This window comes from Podarcis melisellensis (genome assembly GCF_964234715.1).
Source record: "Podarcis melisellensis genome assembly, chromosome: 1".
Classification (NCBI taxonomy): Eukaryota; Metazoa; Chordata; class Lepidosauria; order Squamata; family Lacertidae; genus Podarcis; species Podarcis melisellensis.
Window position 1 is genome coordinate 8,202,912 of NC_138528.1, and position 16,711 is coordinate 8,219,622.

At 47.6% G+C, this 16,711-nt stretch overlaps 1 protein-coding gene across 2 annotated transcripts in view; it reads right to left on the bottom strand.

Moving 5' to 3' along the window:
• Window positions 1–16,711, bottom strand: part of RTN1 (reticulon 1) — a 129,878-nt gene that overhangs the window by 51,027 nt on the left and 62,140 nt on the right. For both annotated transcript variants that reach the window (XM_081911028.1, XM_081911027.1), the window contains exon 3: window positions 12,384–13,184. In XM_081911028.1, the coding sequence (XP_081767154.1) occupies window positions 12,384–13,184 (801 nt within the window). The remainder of the gene's footprint in view (window positions 1–12,383; window positions 13,185–16,711) is intronic.

Below are 16,711 nucleotides of genomic sequence, written 5' to 3' on the forward strand. Positions count from 1 at the left end.
ATGAGCTGCCCTTCAGCGACATCAGATAAAGTGTGATGCTTTGTCACACATCAGCCTGAATGCCAGCAGGGACAAACGCGAGATCTGCAGTTTGCAGGATATATTTTAAGTGCAATTGTTCCTCGAAGACACACAGTGATGCAAGAAAAATTACTTCCATCCCTTTTAAAAATGGACTGAAGTGTGTGCTTTGTGGCTAAGGGTTGATAAACAGGAAAACGATGCCCGGGGAACAAATAAGTTCTTTCAAGAGATATCAGCACCTTCCCCTGTAGCTCAAGCTGGAGAGACACCTGCCAGTTCAATCTCCAACTGTGGCAAGTGTGACTGTACCGATGTTGTGATAGATGTGGCTCCCTGGACTTCACACCCAACTCCTGCCACCTCCACACTCCAGTCCCAGGTGTGTAAGGTCCAGCTGAGAGGGAAGGCACTCTGCACATGCTCAGAACCACTCTCAACTTGGCTTATGCCATGCTGAGTTCCAGGTTAGAGTGCCGGCATTCAAAACTGACCGTCCACAACCAATACAGAGACGCGTAGGTTAGGTCCATGTGCAAAGGTCAAGGACCATGCCTTGACCTTGTTCCTGAGCCAATGCGGTGTAGCATTAGAGACTAAGACCAGAGAAACCAAGGTTCAAATTCCCACCCAGCTGTAAAGCTCAGTGAGTGACCTTGGACCAGTCACTGCCTCTTAGCCTAACCTACCTCCCAGGGTTGTTGTGATAAAATGGAGAGGAGGAGAGCTAGGCATGCCACATATAGCTCCCTGGAGAAAAGGGTGGGGTATCAATGTACTTAATCATTGTCAACATTGGGAGAAGGTGGTCTGCCAGGGATCCCTTTGCTGAAGGTTCCCTCAAACCCGGAGGCAGGGGGTCAGAGGAGGTGCATGAGCTGGAGATATAGTCCTGATGGCGAAACTATTGACACTGGGATAGGATCCTCTTTCTTCTTTTTTTTTTTTTTTACATAAATTTTTATTAAAAATTTTCCATAAAGAACAATAAACAAATCCATTTCTATATCACATATTTTGCCTTGTTTGGACCTCCCCCCACTTCTCTGACAATCGTTCGTATTTCAAATCTTCTCTTCACATTCCTTGATTTTATATTGCCATTAAATATTGTATTTCTATCCTTGCTTGCCTTTTGACAATACTCCTTCTATTTTCACAAAGCTTCTTTAAAACACGCTAGCGTTGTACTGTCCTCACATATACTTTTCAAATACCGCATTTTTCGCACCATAGGACGCACTTTTTCCCCTCCAAAAATGAAGGGGAAATGTGTGTGCGTCCTATGGTGCGAATGCAGGCTTTCGCTGAAGCCTGGAGAGTGAGAGGGGTCGGTGCGCACCGACCCCTCACGCTCTCCAGGCTTCGCGGACCTCTTCGCAAGGAGCGGGAGCACTCCGGCTCCTTGCGGAGAGTTGCCAGCATGCCGAAGCCTGCGCGCGCTGAGCTCAGCGCGCCCAGGCTTCGCGGACCTCTCCGCAAGGAGCGGGAGCGCTCCGGCTCCTTGCGGGGAGTTGCCAGCATGCCGAAGCCTGCGCGCGCTGAGCTCAGAGCGCCCAGGCTTCGCGGACCTCTCCGCAAGGAGCCGGAGCGCTCCGGCTCCTTGCGGGGAGTTGCCAGCATGCCGAAGCCTGCGCGCGCTGAGCTCAGCGCGCCCAGGCTTCGCGGACCACTCTGCAAGGAGCCGGAGCGCTCCGGCTCCTTGCGGGGAGTTGCCAGCATGCCGAAGCCTGCGCGCGCTGAGCTCAGCGCGCCCAGGCTTCGCGGACCTCTCCGCAAGGAGCCGGAGCGCTCCGGCTCCTTGCGGGGAGTTGCCAGCATGCCGAAGCCTGCGCGCGCTGAGCTCAGCGCGCCCAGGCTTCGCGGACCTCTCCGCAAGGAGCCGGAGCGCTCCGGCTCCTTGCGGGGAGTTGCCAGCATGCCGAAGCCTGCGCGCGCTGAGCTCAGCGCGCCCAGGCTTCGCGGACCTCCAACATTTATTACAGGTTTTGTACATTTTTGCCAATTTTGCTGGTGTCATATACCACCTGTAAACCATCTTCATTACATTTTCTTTTAGTGTGATACATGCCGTAAATTTCAAGTTCTCATTCCATATTTTCTGCCAATCATCGAAGTCTATATTGTATCCTAGATCTTTGGCCCACTGAATCATTACTACTTTCACTTCCTCATCTATTGTGTGCCATTCCAGCAAAATTTTGTACATTTTGGAAATTGTTTTGGAGTCGTTGTTCACTATCTCTGTTTGGTATCTCGAATCTTTTTCTTTATACCCCTTTTCTTTCACATCCTTTTTGAACGTTTCATTTATTTGATGGTAGTGCAGCCAATCAGAAACATGCTCTTTGACTTGTTCATATGGTTTTAATCTCCACTTTCCTCCTTCTTTCTCTACTAGGTCTCCATAGGTGATCCAGTCACTTCTCATATTAACTTTTTTGACACCCATGACCTCTAATGGGGATAGCCAATGTGGCACCCCCCCTTCCAATATGTTTTTATATCTGTCCGAAACTTCCCATAACGATTTCCGGAAGATGTGATTTTCGAAAGTTTTGTATCCCTTCTTCTTTTCTTTCCAAAGGTACGCGTGCCATCCAAATCTGTTGTCGAATCCTTCCAAATCTAAGAGTTTTGTATTTTTAAGTTTAATCCATTCTTTTAACCAGCAAAGACACGATGCTTCGTAATATAGCTTCAGATCTGGCAGGGCAAAGCCTCCCCTTTCCTTTGCGTCTGTTAGTAATTTATACTTGATTCTCGGCTTTTTGCCCTGCCATATGTATCTGGAAATCGTCCTTTGCCATTCCTTAAAAATCGCCACTCCTTTTAATATTGGTAGCATCTGAAATAAAAACAACATCTTTGGCAGCACTAACATCTTAATCATTGAGATTCTACCCCAAAGGGATAGTTTTAGCCTATTCCACACTTCCAGGTCCTTCTTAATTCCGTTCCACACCGGGGTATAGTTGTTTTGGAACAGATCAATGTTTTTTGGAGTTAGCCATATTCCCAAATATTTAACCTTTTTGACAATTTCAATACCTGTTTGTTGCTGCAATACCTCCATTGTTGTTTTTTCCATATTTTTAGCTATAATTTTGGTTTTTTTCCTGTTTATTATGAAACCTGCCACCTCCCCAAATTTTTCAATTTCCTCCAATATCTCCGCTGCAGTCTCCAACGGATCTTCCGCCATCAGAACTAAGTCATCGGCAAAGGCTTTGACTTTGTATTGGTTTTGGCCTATTGTCACCCCCTTTATACTTTCCTTTTTCCTTATTGAATCCAGTAGCACCTCCAGGACCAGCACAAACAATAGTGGTGACAATGGGCATCCCTGTCTAGTACCCTTAGAAATCTTTATTTCTTCTGTTATCATGTTGTTCACTATCAGCTTCGCTTTTTGCTCCGTGTATATTGCTTTTATTCCGTTAAGGAAGTCATTTCCCATTTCTCTCTGCTCGATGTTTTTCAACATAAAATCCCATGCAACATTATCGAATGCTTTTTCGGCGTCCACAAACATCAGCATTGCTTGTTTCTCATTCCTTGCAGACAGATATTCTAGGATATTTATTACATTTCTCACATAGGATCCTCTTTCTTCAAGGGGGTGAGATTGAGGACTCCAAGTCAAAACCTCAAAAGAATGAGAGTCCACCACTGAGTTACAGGAGACCGTTCCACTGTCGAACAGCTCTTACCATCAGAAAGCTCTTCCTGATGCTTAGTCGGAAATTCCTTTCTTGCCAATTATAGCCATTTGTCTGGATCCTACCCTCCGGAGCAGAAGAAAACATCACCATGTGACAACCCTTTAGATATTTGAAGGTGCTATCACATCTCCTCTCAGTCTCTTCTTTCCCAGGTTAAATATACCAAACTCCCTCAACCGTTCCTCATAAGGAACGCTTGGTTTCCAGACCCTTAATCATCTTGGTCGCCCTCCTCTGCACACCTTCCAGCTTGTCAATACAGTGGTACCTCGCAAGACGAACGCCTCGCGAGACGAAAAACTCGCAAAACGAAAGGTTTTTTCGTTTTCGAGTTGCCTCGCAAGACGAATTTCCCTATGGGCTTGCTTCGCAAAACGAAGCTTGCCCAGGGGACAGCGGGTCTTCTCTTTTGAAGCAAGGGGCGGCGGGGAGAAGCGATCTTCTCCCCACCGCCCCTTGCTTCAAAAGAGGTCCGGGGACAGCGGGAAGCGCTTCGCGCTGCCCCCGGACCTCTTTTGAAGCAAGGGTTTGCGGGGAAAAGCGATTTCCCCGCAGCCCCTTGCTTCAAAAGAGGTCCGGGGGCAGCGGGAAGCGCAGCGCTTCTTCCCCGCTGCCCCCGGACCTCTTTTGAAGCAAGGGGCTGCGGCGAGATCGCTTCTCCCGGTGCTCCGAAGCCGGGCGGGGGGGAGGGAACACCTGCCCCCACCGCCCGGCTCCGGAACACTGCTCCGAAGCGGGGCGGGGGGGCGGGAACACCTGCCCCCACCGCCCCGCTTCGGAACGCTGCTCCGAAGCGGGGCGGGGGGGCGGGAACACCTGCCCCAGCCGCCCCGCTTCGGAACGCTGCTCCGAAGCGGGGCGGGGGGCGGGAACCTCGCACCCCGCCGCCGGGCATCGGAACGATGCCCCGATGCCGGGCGGTGGGGCGGGAACCTCTCCCCCCTCCGCCAGGCATCGGAACGAGGTCCTGGACCTCTTCTGAAGGCAGGCGGGGGCAAAAGTCTTTGCTCCCCCCGCCTGCCTTCCTGGGACAGCGGAGACTTCTCCGCTGCCCCGGGCGATCTTAAAATGCTGGCGGGCGGGAGCGAAGCGTTCGCTGCCGACCCCCAGCATTTTAAAATCTCCTCGGGGCAGCGGAGACTTCGCTCCCGCCCGCCAGCATTTTAAAATCGCCCCGGGACAGCAGGGGCTTTTAAAATGCTGGCGGTCGGCAGCAAAGCCCTCCTGTCCCCGGAGCTTGCGGGGCGGGAGGTGGGAAGAAGGGCTTTTCTTCCCACCGCCAGCCTTCAGAACAGCCTTCTGAAGGCTGGCAGTGGGAAGAAAAGCCCTTGTCCCCCCCCCCAGCCTTCAGAAGAGGTCGGGGGACAGACTGTCCCCGGACCTGGTCTGAAGGCGGTTTCCCTAGGAACGCATTAATTGATTTTCAATGCATTCCTATGGGAAACCGTGCATCGCAAGACGAAAAAACCGCAAGACGAAGAGACTTGCGGAACGAATTAATTTCGTCTTGCGAGGCACCACTGTATCCTTCTTAAAATGTGATGCTCAGAACCGGGCACAGCATTCCAGGTGTGGTCTGACAAAGGAAGAAAAGAGTGATACTATGACTTCCTTTGACCTGGACACTAGACTTCTGTTGATGCTGCCTTGAACAGCATTAGCCTTTTTTGCTACTGCATCACACCATTGACTCACGTTAAACTTGAGGTCCATTAAGACCCCCAGATCCTTTTCGCATGTACTACTGGCAGTCCAGGTGTCTGCCATCTTATATTTGTGCAGCTGGTTCTTCCTGCCTAAGTACAGAACCTGACATTTGTCTCTACTGAAATCCATTTTGTTAGTTTAGGGCCAGTTCTCTAATCTGTTACGGTCTTACAGCAGCCTGAGACCTTTTGTAAGGTCATAGACTTGACTGAGAACTGAGTCATAATATTTTGAGAGGAGTTCCCTACCAGGACAGACTTTGCTCGTGTGCTCAAGACATCGATTCCACAAAACATATTTTGTTGCGTTGTGCAAAATATGAGCAAGCCAGGGCTGAACTGATACTACCCTTGCTGGTACCTTTCCCGGGAAAATCAGAGGCTCACTATGTCAGGTTCCTACTGGAAGACCGGACAAATGCTAGAACATTAGCAGTGGCAAAGTTTTTATCGGTGGTTGTAAGAACAAATGATCCCTATATTCTAAACAAAATGCTTGTTTAACCTGGAGGTAGGCTGTATGAATTGTGTATTGCTTTGTAATGATTTGTTGGGTCTCTGGACCGTAATAAAGGTTGGAGATGAGTCAAAATATTTAGCATGGTGGCTTTCAAACTGTGGTCTGTGGGAGACCCTAACATAATGGCAACTCAGTCCATGAGAAGAACAGTAGAGATTGACATGTTTCCTATGAGTACCTACAGTACTGAGTGAACCCTTTGGTGCATTTGTGGGGCAACAGAGCATGAGGCCTTAGCAAGACAATGTGGGCACTGCTGCTGACCCAACGCTCCCCGAATTCTCTGCAATGAACAGGATGAATGTGTGAGAAGCCCAGGGGTTCCTCAGCAGCCAGATTGACCCAGAAATGGTTTCCTTTGAAGGCAAAAGCTTTGCAAAACCACCTCAAATAAAGAGGGGGTTCCTCTCCACTATAGTTATGCAAGCGCTATAAAAAGTAAACCAGATGGGGCCAGAATGCAGGAGTGCTGGCAGCAGATGGCTCCGAAATATTAAGCTAAGCATCCCTTCTGCTCTGAACTCAGTTACAGCTTTGCTGCCGATTACAAAGCCAGCCTACTTAGAAAACATGCAGACGACGGAATCCAGCCTCACGTGTTTGCTCAAACATCCTAGCAAAACATCTCATTCTGCACCCACAAATGTTTATTTGTCAGGAGAGATGCTGGTATTGTTCAGGCACGATTGTAGCAAACAAAGCCACTCCTGCGAAAAATGAAATCTCAGGCAACCTCTGCAAAACAGGCCACACCGTGAAGCTACAAAACTCCGCTTCTCCATGGTAACAGCAGCAACCCCTAGGTAGGCGAGCTATCTATAAACAGAGAAATATACAAGCTTTGCAGCCCTCCTTTTCCAGTATCTCTGTTCCGAGGTTATAGGTTCTTAAATGTTTTTAATCTTTTTTTTTAATGTTTTGCTCCACTGTTTGCGCTCCTAGGCTCCTTTGGGAGAAAGTGCGGGCCAGAAATTTAATAAATAATAACAGCGAGTGGAAAGAAAGGAAATAAGATCTTTGGGGTGGGTTGGCTCTTGAGGGTTTGTTTCCCTTGGGGGGAAAGATGCATGAGCTCATTGTACACCGTTATGAGCAAATAAAAGATAAAAGAAATGGGTAAGAATCACGTTTGGATGCTGCAAAACAAACCAGCTCTTCCCCTCACCTTCCAGACTCAGACCTGAAATCCAAATCATAAAGCACAGTAAAGCAGTAAGTCTGGATTTTGGCAAATTCTCTACACGCCTCCACCCCTTTTTAAGCACCTTCCCAAGTTTCAGAAACACAAGGCAGTTGCTTTTTATTGAGTCGCATCGCACTTCATACAACTAGATCAGTATTGTCTCTACAATGACTGGCAGCAGATACCCAGGTTTAAGGCAGGGTTGTCTGATGTTCTTAAGGTTTTGTTTGCGTCAGGGTTGCCATATGTCCTCTTTATCCAGGACACGCCCTTCTTTTCATGGGTATGTAAAATGATTCATAGTTAAAAGTAGAAGACGGCAAGTGTGTCCTCTTTTATGCCTTTCAAAACATGGCCACCCTAGATCTCTGTTTGCAGTTGCAAGGTATACCTAAAAATTAAGGCGCTGATTTGATCAACAGATGTTTGCATGCAGGTACACTTTTCAGGGATCTGCAACGGGCCACACCTGAGTGTGCCTTTGTTTAAAATGGCCTTGGAGAAGTGTAGTATTTCAAACTGGTGCCAATGTTTCCTTCAACCCTGCGTTTTTTATCTTGTGAAAAGAAGTGGAGTTGTTCTTCTTCTGCCAGATTCTGCCAGAATAACATGGCAATAAACAAAATGTCTCTTCTTTCTGATTGTTGTTTTCCCCTTTTTAAACTGCTGTGCAGTGCTGCCGCCTCTGGTTTTAAATTATTTTTAATTATTTTTTGCATTTTTAAATTTCTCAGTTGTATGTTTTATCTTTTTTGTTTGTGTATTTCTGTTGTTTTTGCCTTCAGGAAAATGGTAGTTAATCGAAGGTGCAGGAAAGAAAATTATTTTAAAAGGAATTACCAATAAGGAGAAATTTCCCAAACAATAGAACATGTTGGTGCTTTTACATTTTCCATTTGTGGCAGCTGTTTTTTTTTTTGCTTGTTTGTTTGCAGAGGGGCTAACAGACCTCAGATGGCAGCCGCCATTCCTCACTTTTGCCTGACAGAGGACCTGTACTTTCAACAGCTCAATGGCAGGCAGATATTCACCAGGAGCAGCACTTCCCGTTGCATCTCCATCCCGGGGAAACTGCACCAGTTGAATTCCTGTCAACTGTACTGCTGCTAAAAAGCCCAGAGTCTCTGTCAAAGAAACGAAGTGGGTACACTAGTGGTATTATACTTTACATGGGCTACGGGCACTCTTTACGGGGGGTGGAATAACAAACGTTTCCCCCAAATAAGCCCAATTTGGTTATTGGAGGCACAGCCAGGGTGTAGCTTAAAGATGACAAATTATTATTATTATTATTATTAATACCCCACCCATCTGGCTGGGTTTCCCCAGCCACTCTGGGCGGCTCCCAACAGAATATTAAAAACATGAAAAAACATCAGCCATTAAAAACTTCCCTAAAGAGTGCTGCCTTCAGATGTGTTCTAAACGTCACATAGTTGTTTATTTCCTTGACATCTGATGGGAGGGCATTCGCAGGGCAGGTGCCACTACCGAAAAGGCCCTCTGCCTGGTTCCCTGTAACCTCACTTCTCACAGGGAGCGAACCACCAAAAGGCCCTCAGAGCTGGACTTCAGTGTCCGGGCTGAACAATGGGGGTGGAGACTCTCCTTCAGGTATACTGGGCCGAGGCCGTTAGGGCTTTAAAGGTCAGCACCAACACTTTGAATTGTGCTCGAAAACATACTGATTGAATATAAGAAGCAAAGCAGGTTTTCTACCAATGATGCAAATGCATTATTACTTCACTTGGGAAAACCCATGCCATTTTGATAGACAAGGTGTGTGGAACTGGGAGAGCTTCCCTCTTAGAAAGACCACAGAGGAGTATCCTCAGGAATAAGTTGCTGCATTTCTGCCAGGAGGGCAGAATGAGACATGCAGGGGGGGGGGGAGGGAATCCAATGTTAAGAATGGTAACAATAATAAAAAAAAGAACAGAGTTTTAGACAGTATGAGAGTTCAGTTCTGCGCTTTTCATCATTCCCACTGGGTGGCAACAAATGCTCAAAAGAAAGAACTAGCTCTGCTGCAAATCTCAGATCTGTTTCCATCTCACCATCACGTTTCGGGGCCTGCGGAAGCAAAACTCATAATAAGGTCACACTGCAAAGTGGCCGGGAGGAAAAAAGGAGACGATGAGCAGCAGTCAGAAAAACAGAGGCAGCTTTCAAAGCTCTGTGCGATGCAACCTTCCCAAATGAGGACATTCTAGCTCACATTCTGTTTTGCACTTGCACATTTTAATCTGGATTTGAGATGGCTTGCTTAGGCCTCAAGAACAGGAGTGCCAACTGATAGGCATTTTAATGCATCTATTTGCTGAATAACAGAACACTCGACAGTAAACAGGCTGATTAAATATCTAAGAGTTGGCAACCCTGTTCTCAAGACTTGAGCAAGCCATATTAAATCCAGATTAAATTTTGAAGATGCAAAACAGGACGCAAATACACACAGAGAGAGGGAGGGAAGGAGAGGGAAAGACATGCCTCTTGCCTCACCAGGGTTCACCCTCGCCCGTCAGATATTTTTGAAAATAATTAATTGTTAACCTGACTCAAGAATGCCCATCTAATCCCACAAACTGACATCACTGTATTCACTACCATTATACTGATACCCTTTCTGCCTATACTGTGGAGGCAACATAAAATGTCATTCATATTGTTTGGAGAAAAGTGCAAACTGGCTTGGTTTTGAACCACTCTGCCATGGCTGCCTTGCCCCCCAAAGAATTCTGGGAACTGTAGTTTAGTGAGAGTTCTGAAGATTCTCTGTTCCATAAAACCACTCTCCCTACCAGAACTATGGTTCCTAACAAGTCCCACACTTGGCATAAACTCTCCCAGGTGTCCTTGGGCCAGCCAGCCTCTCTTACAGCCCATCCTATCTTACAAGGCTGGCATGATAAAATGAGGGGACCCCTGACTGTACTGTCTTGAGTTCAATAGAGGAACAGTAGGATTTTAAGGAAGGGACGCAGGTGGTGCTGTGGGTTAAACCACAGAGCCTAGGACTTGCCAATCAAAAGGTCAGCGGTTCGAATCCCCGTGACGGGGTGAGCTCCCGTTGCTCGGTCCCTGCTCCTGCCAACCTAGCAGTTCGAAAGCACCTCAAAGTGCAAGTAGATAAATAGGTACCGCTCCGGCGGGAAGGTAAACGGCATTTCCGTGCGCTGCTCTGGTTCGCCAGAAGCGGCTTAGTCATGCTGGCCACATGACCCGGAAGCTGTACGCTGGCTCCCTCGGCCAATAAAGCGAGATGAGCGCCGCAACCCCAGAGTCGGTCACGACAGGACCTAATGGTCAGGGGTCCCTTCACCTTTACTAGGATTTTAAGAGATGAATAAGGCAGATAGGTAAGTAAGAATTACTCAGTGCTCCTGACTAGTAAATTGGCCAAAGCTGAAATTATCTAACAAAGCTTGAAGCAGTTTACAACAGGAGTCAATTTAGCTCTATTTTTCTCTTTTTATGGGCAAACATAATGGTTTTCATCTTGGCTATGTATCAAGAAAAGCTGACAAATGGTACTGCTGATAACAGGAAAAGCTCCCAGAGTATATTAGGAAATAATGAACAAAAGCTCCAGGGAAATCTAGCGCAGCTGCTGCTTTTATTATTATTATTATTAAAAATCACTGTTTATGGACCAGCCACCTCTGAACAATTTTCTTTGTGGGTTTGGTACCTTTCATAGCTTTCTATCTAAACAGAAGCCAAGAGAAACAAGATATGCGCAGCAGAAATTCAACAGAAGTTTACTTTTGGCCAAGGAGGTCCATGTGGGAAGGAAGTTTTTGCCACCCATCTACATGCATGCTAAGGGACTGTCCTGAGCAAGGAAAGGTTGGATCTTTCCATGCACTGTGCACTGTAGCAACCGGCTACCAATGGCTACCAACTACAATGGTTATGTACAATCTCCAGTGTGGCTTGAAGGAATCAGAGGCCAGGAGAGTGCTATGGCACTTGTGTTCTGCTTGTGGGATTCTCAACAGACACCTGGTTGGCCACTGATAGAACAGGATGCTGGGTTGGATGGGCCTGATCCCGCAGGGCTGTCTTTCTGTTAATGCAGCAGTTTATGCAATGTGGCAGTTTGTGCATTTAACTAATACAATGGTACCTCTGGTTAAGAACTAAATTCGTTCCGGAGGTCCGTTCTTAACCTGAAACTGTTCTTGTCTTGAGGTAGCACTTTAGCTAATGCGGCCTCCCACTGCTGCCACACAATTTCTGTTCTCATTCTGAAGCAAAGTTCTTAACCCGAGGTACTATTTCTGGGTTAGCGGAGTCTGTAACCTGAAGCATCTGTAACCAGACGTAATATTAATAATATGTAATATTACTGTAATATTAAGAGGTGATTTTCCGAAAGGGAACACCATTTGTGGTCAGCATGGGGATGCCTGAAAGTATCTGAGAACGTGTGCAAAGTGGTTTGTTTTTATGCTGCAAAAGCAAGTGGCCAAACCAACAACAAAAGAAGCTTGGATACAGGCTACATTGAAGACAACACCCATAGTTCATCTCGGTCGTAAGCAACTCTGTTTAAGAACTTTTCCCAGCACATGAATGTACTTACCTTGAAGGGAAGACAAGACTCCTAATTCCTCCTGTTTCTGCTACACTGGGTAGCTCCAAACTGTCACACCCATGACACACTTTTAACCCAAAAATGCCTTCAGGAACTCATTTCTTAATCTTTTAACATACAATTGCATAATGGTAGTAGTGCTCCTTTTGCAACCCACCTTGGATCAGGCCACAATCCACTAGAGAGGGCCGGTGTACTCAGTAGCGTAGCGTGGGGCAGGAAACACAGGGACAGTCGCCCCGGGTGCAAAATTGTTAGGGGCAAAACATTTTACCACCCTGTGCTGCCTCAATGCGGCTGCACACTGCCATTGCTGGGCTCCATTTAAAACAGCTTCTCCACCCAAACCAGGAATTGACCTCTCCAGACAACTTGTCTCCAGACAAGTTTCATTCCTCATCTCTGTGGCTGCAATCTCCTGGGAGATCCAGACACCATTAGGCAGTTGAATGTGTGTGCATACTCCATCCGTTTCCCTCCCACCCACCCTTTCTGCACAACCATGGACACTGGCAAACCATGCTATGCCACAGAGCGTACTAGACAAAGCTAGCTTCCACCAGCCCAGTTCATATTCTGGCCAACGTGCATTCATTTAAAGGATGAACAAACAGACATACAAAATTACCTTTCTGCTTAGTTAGGAACGGGAGCGGTGGGGAAGGCCAGGGACTCCTTGCCGCCGGGTCTTTGGATGATGGTTTGCTTGAGGCAACAGCTGCTGCCGCCTCGGCCGATTTCTTCTCTGCTACTTTGTCCTTTGTCTCTTCGGCGCCAGCAGCCGAAGCAGGCGTTGGGTCAGGGTTCGCTTTGGGCGAGGTGAAGGAGCACTTCAAGTAGGCGGCAGAGTCCGCGAGATTCTCCCTGTTCATCCTGCTCTCCTTCGAGCTGCTTACGTTGTAATTTGAAGCCCTGGTGTTCTCGTTCCTGGAGTGGCTCTCTTCTTGGATGATATCCATGATGACGGGCTTCATGAGGGGCGAGTCGTGCTCCCGCTTCGGGCTCTCCTCAGAGGCCGACGAGGCGTCGCACGACTCGATGATGAGCTCGCTGTCCAGTTCGGCCTCGCGCTCCTCTCTCAGGATGCTGTACTGTATTGAAGGAGAAGCCGGGGAGGGAGGAGGCCCCCCGGCGTGGCTGAAGGTCATGTAATTGGAGTGGAGGACCTCCTCAGCGGCCAGCGGGTCTTCTGAGACCAGCTCTATCTCGGAGTCGCCAGACTCGGCGCTGCTCCCTTCGTTGTCTCCAGGAGGTCCGCCGGCTGCAAATTCCGGAACCTTCTTTTTGGGACCTTGCTTGTCTGGCGCAACAGCTGGAGACCTCTGGCCTTCTGGGTGTTCGTGGGAAAAGCCCTTTGCTTCTTTAATGGCACTGATAAGCTCGTCTTCAGACAGGCTTCCCTTACCTTGGGCCTCTGCGCCAGAAGCTTCTGGGGTTTCAAAGGAGATGACCGGGTGGAAGGAGGGATGGGGGGTGAAGAAGAGCAAAGAAGCAGGGAGGGGAGAAATTGAGACAGAATAAAAGAGGGAAAGAGAAGGAGAAAACGTTAGCAAAAATTGTATTTTGTCTCTTCGGGAAGCAAAGAGCACCTGATAAATATTATTCAGATATCTGTGCTGGAGAAGTTTGAACATTTCCTCAATCTGGTGTTTTGGACTACAGCACTTATCAGGCCCAGCCAGCACAGCTGCGCTCAAATTATAAAGCAGCTTGTTTTGTGTGTAGATAAGAAGGACTGTTCATCCCGAGACTATTGCAAGTAGGAAGCAGGGTTTCAAAATGTATTACGTTTAGAGATGGGGACAGAAGGGTGCTTGGATCTGTGAGACAACTGAGGTGGGCACAGCACTCCACAAGCAGGCCGTTTTGCCCCAATTCTTCTCAAACCCTAAACCTCCTCTTCCTCCACCCCTTAGGCTGCTGGAGCGGCCCCAGGGGAACTCACTTCTTGACCCAAGGGGTCTTCAGTAATGGGGGTGGCTGCTTGCTTCATTCTAGCCACTTTTGGACCTTCATGGTGTGTCTGTTCAAATCCATGGACAACTCTGCATGAACAGGCAGAGTTGAAGACAGCAACTTTGAAAACAGCTGACAGGGCGAGCAACCATTTCCCCCACACTTGCAAAATCTCTCGAGCTTTTGCAAGTACTCAAAGAAAGCACTTAAAAACAACAACTCAAGGATGCCAATTGTTTTTTCAGCTAATGTTCATGCATCCCTAATGACATGTGATACAGATCCCATCTGTACCATATATTTAAAGGTTTTCCCCCAAATAATCCTGGGGATTGTAGTTTGTTGAGCATGTGGAGAGTTGTTAGGAGAAACCCCTCGCAGAGCTACTGTGGGTATAGGACAGTACATAAATTTAATAAATACCGTATTTTTCGTCCCATAGGACGCTCCGTCCCATAGGACACACCTAGTTTTTTGGGAGGGAAATAAAGGGATTTTTTTTCCTTTATTCCCCCCCCCCCAAACCAGGTCGGGGAACAGCGGGATGGCAGCGCTGCGCCTCCCCGCTGACCCCGAGCTTGTGGGGCTGGCCGATGTCTGCCCAAAGCGCGGGGCACTCTGCTTCAGCGCTTCCCGCGCTCTATGCAGCAGGCTGCTATCCGCAGCCTAGGGAGCCCTCTGGGAACTCCCGCAGGGCTCCCCAGGCTGCGGATATCTGCCCAGAGCGAGGGGTGCTCTGCTTCTGGGCACTCTGCGCGCCAGGCAGCAGGTTGCTATCTGCAGCGTGAGGAGCCCTGCGGGAGTTCCCACGGGCTCCCCAGGCTTGCTGATAGCTTCCTGAAGCCTGGAAAGCGAGAGGGGTCGGTGCGCACTGACCCCTCTTGCTCTCCAAGCTTCAGCGAAAGCCTGTATTCGCCCCATAGGACGCACACAGATTTCCCTTTCATTTTTGGAGGGGAAAAAGTGCGTCCTATAGGGCGAAAAATACGGTAGTAAAAATCAGTGCTATTTTCTTGAAAGAGAGGTGCCAGAACTCAGTTCCGGTGAGTTCCAGCTGAAAAAAAGTCATGGTAATAAAAACAACAACAACACAGTTGTTGTTGTTAGAATTTATATACTGCCCTATACCCACAGGTCTCAGGGCGGTTCACAGGATAAAATCAGAATATAAAACCACAAAATACATAATCAAATAACAACAACAACAACAACCCAAGCCCAGTTCCCAGCCCCCTTACATATTACAGTTCCCAAGAATCTTTATAGCACTTTGAATCCCCACAACGGGGTGAGCTCCCGTTGCTCGGTCCCTGCTCCTGCCAACCTAGCAGTTCGAAAGTGCAAGTAGATAAATAGGTACCGCTCCGGCAGAAAGGTAAACGGCATTTCCGTGCACTGCTCTGGTTCGCCAGAAGCGGCTTAGTCATGCTGGCCACATGACCCAGAAGCTGTATGCCAGCTCCCTCGGCTAATAAAACGAGATGAGCACCGCAATCCCAGAGTCGGCCACGACTGGACCTAATGGTCAGGGGTCCATTTACCTTTACCTTTTTATGCCACAACTGTTAAAATGGCTATAAAGGTATGGTACGGATGCAACCAGAGTTTGAGTCTTCCCTGCTTCTGAGCTGTAAGAAGTCCAGAGCAATCTTGACACAGGAGAGAGCACTGGACATCCACTTTGCCTTTGTTACAGCTTGCTGATGTACAATTCTACAGGTGTTGATATGTGCGTAGAAGCAAACACCCAGGAAGGCTGTTGTAGTCCCTAAGGAACACCAGGCCCTTGGGAAACAAAATCATCTCTCTGCCCCAAAATCTCTGTTTTGCTTTAACTATTTATTTTGTGCTCTATGCTGCCAAACCAGGCAGGCTTCAGTCCCGAGTACCAGAAGGTGGCTGTGATTCAAGCCATGCACTCGTTGAGTTTCTTGAGGCTGCCAACTGCCAATTAGTATTTAATTAATTTTAATTTAATTTAATTAATTAATTTTATAATGAAAGGTTTTAGAGTGTTGTTTGTGCTGTACTTTTGTACTGTTTTATTGTTGTTAGCCGCCCTGAGCCCGACTTCGGCTGGGGAGGGCGGGATATAAATAATAATAAAAAATAAAATTAATTTATTTTAGTATCCTCCGTCAATGAGAACGCTACACCAAATCTAGGGCGGCACAATATATCAATATATCGCCCCGAACCAGTGTGAAGTCTGGATCGTGATATCAGGTTCATAATTTTTGATCTGGCAATGTATATAGCGAACCATGATGTGTGTGTGTGTGTGTGTGTGTGTGTGTGCGTGCGCTATGCAAAAATCACACTGTGGGGAAAACCATGAAGCCAGCCAATGCTTCTCTCGATTCCTGCAGCTCCTGTTAATCCTCCCGACTAAGCTCTCCCTTACCTCATGCAGGAAGCAGCAAATCACAGGAGCAGACGCCGGCAAAAATCACGATGCAGGGAAAACCAGGAAGGCAGCCAATGACTCCACATAACTCCATCCTTATTTCAGACATTGTGAAATGTCGTGATGTTTAGCTGGTGATATACCATAAGGCTAAAAACCAGATATTGCCCAGCCCTACTGTTTGCCTCTACATAGCTCCATCCTTATATCTGACACTGTGATATACCGTGATGTTTAGCTGGTGATATATTGTGATGTTGAAAACCAGATACTGCCCACCTCTCACCAAAGCCCAAAGGGAAGGCTAGAAGGGCATTCTCAAGACCCTTTAGTTCTCACGCCTGAGTCCTCACAGCCCACTCAGAAGCATCTGTGACAATGATGCAAATGGCCTTAATTCCATGCAAGCTTCAGCCCCAGAAAAACTCCCACATCGGGATCAGTGCTTAATATATATATACCACAGAGCCACATGGACCACAACTGCTTCACACCAAAACAAATAACCCCCACAGAAAGATGTATTTTTATCTATAAATCCATAAATACGAAGTAAAGGTAAAGGGACCCCTGACCATTAGGTCCAGTCATGA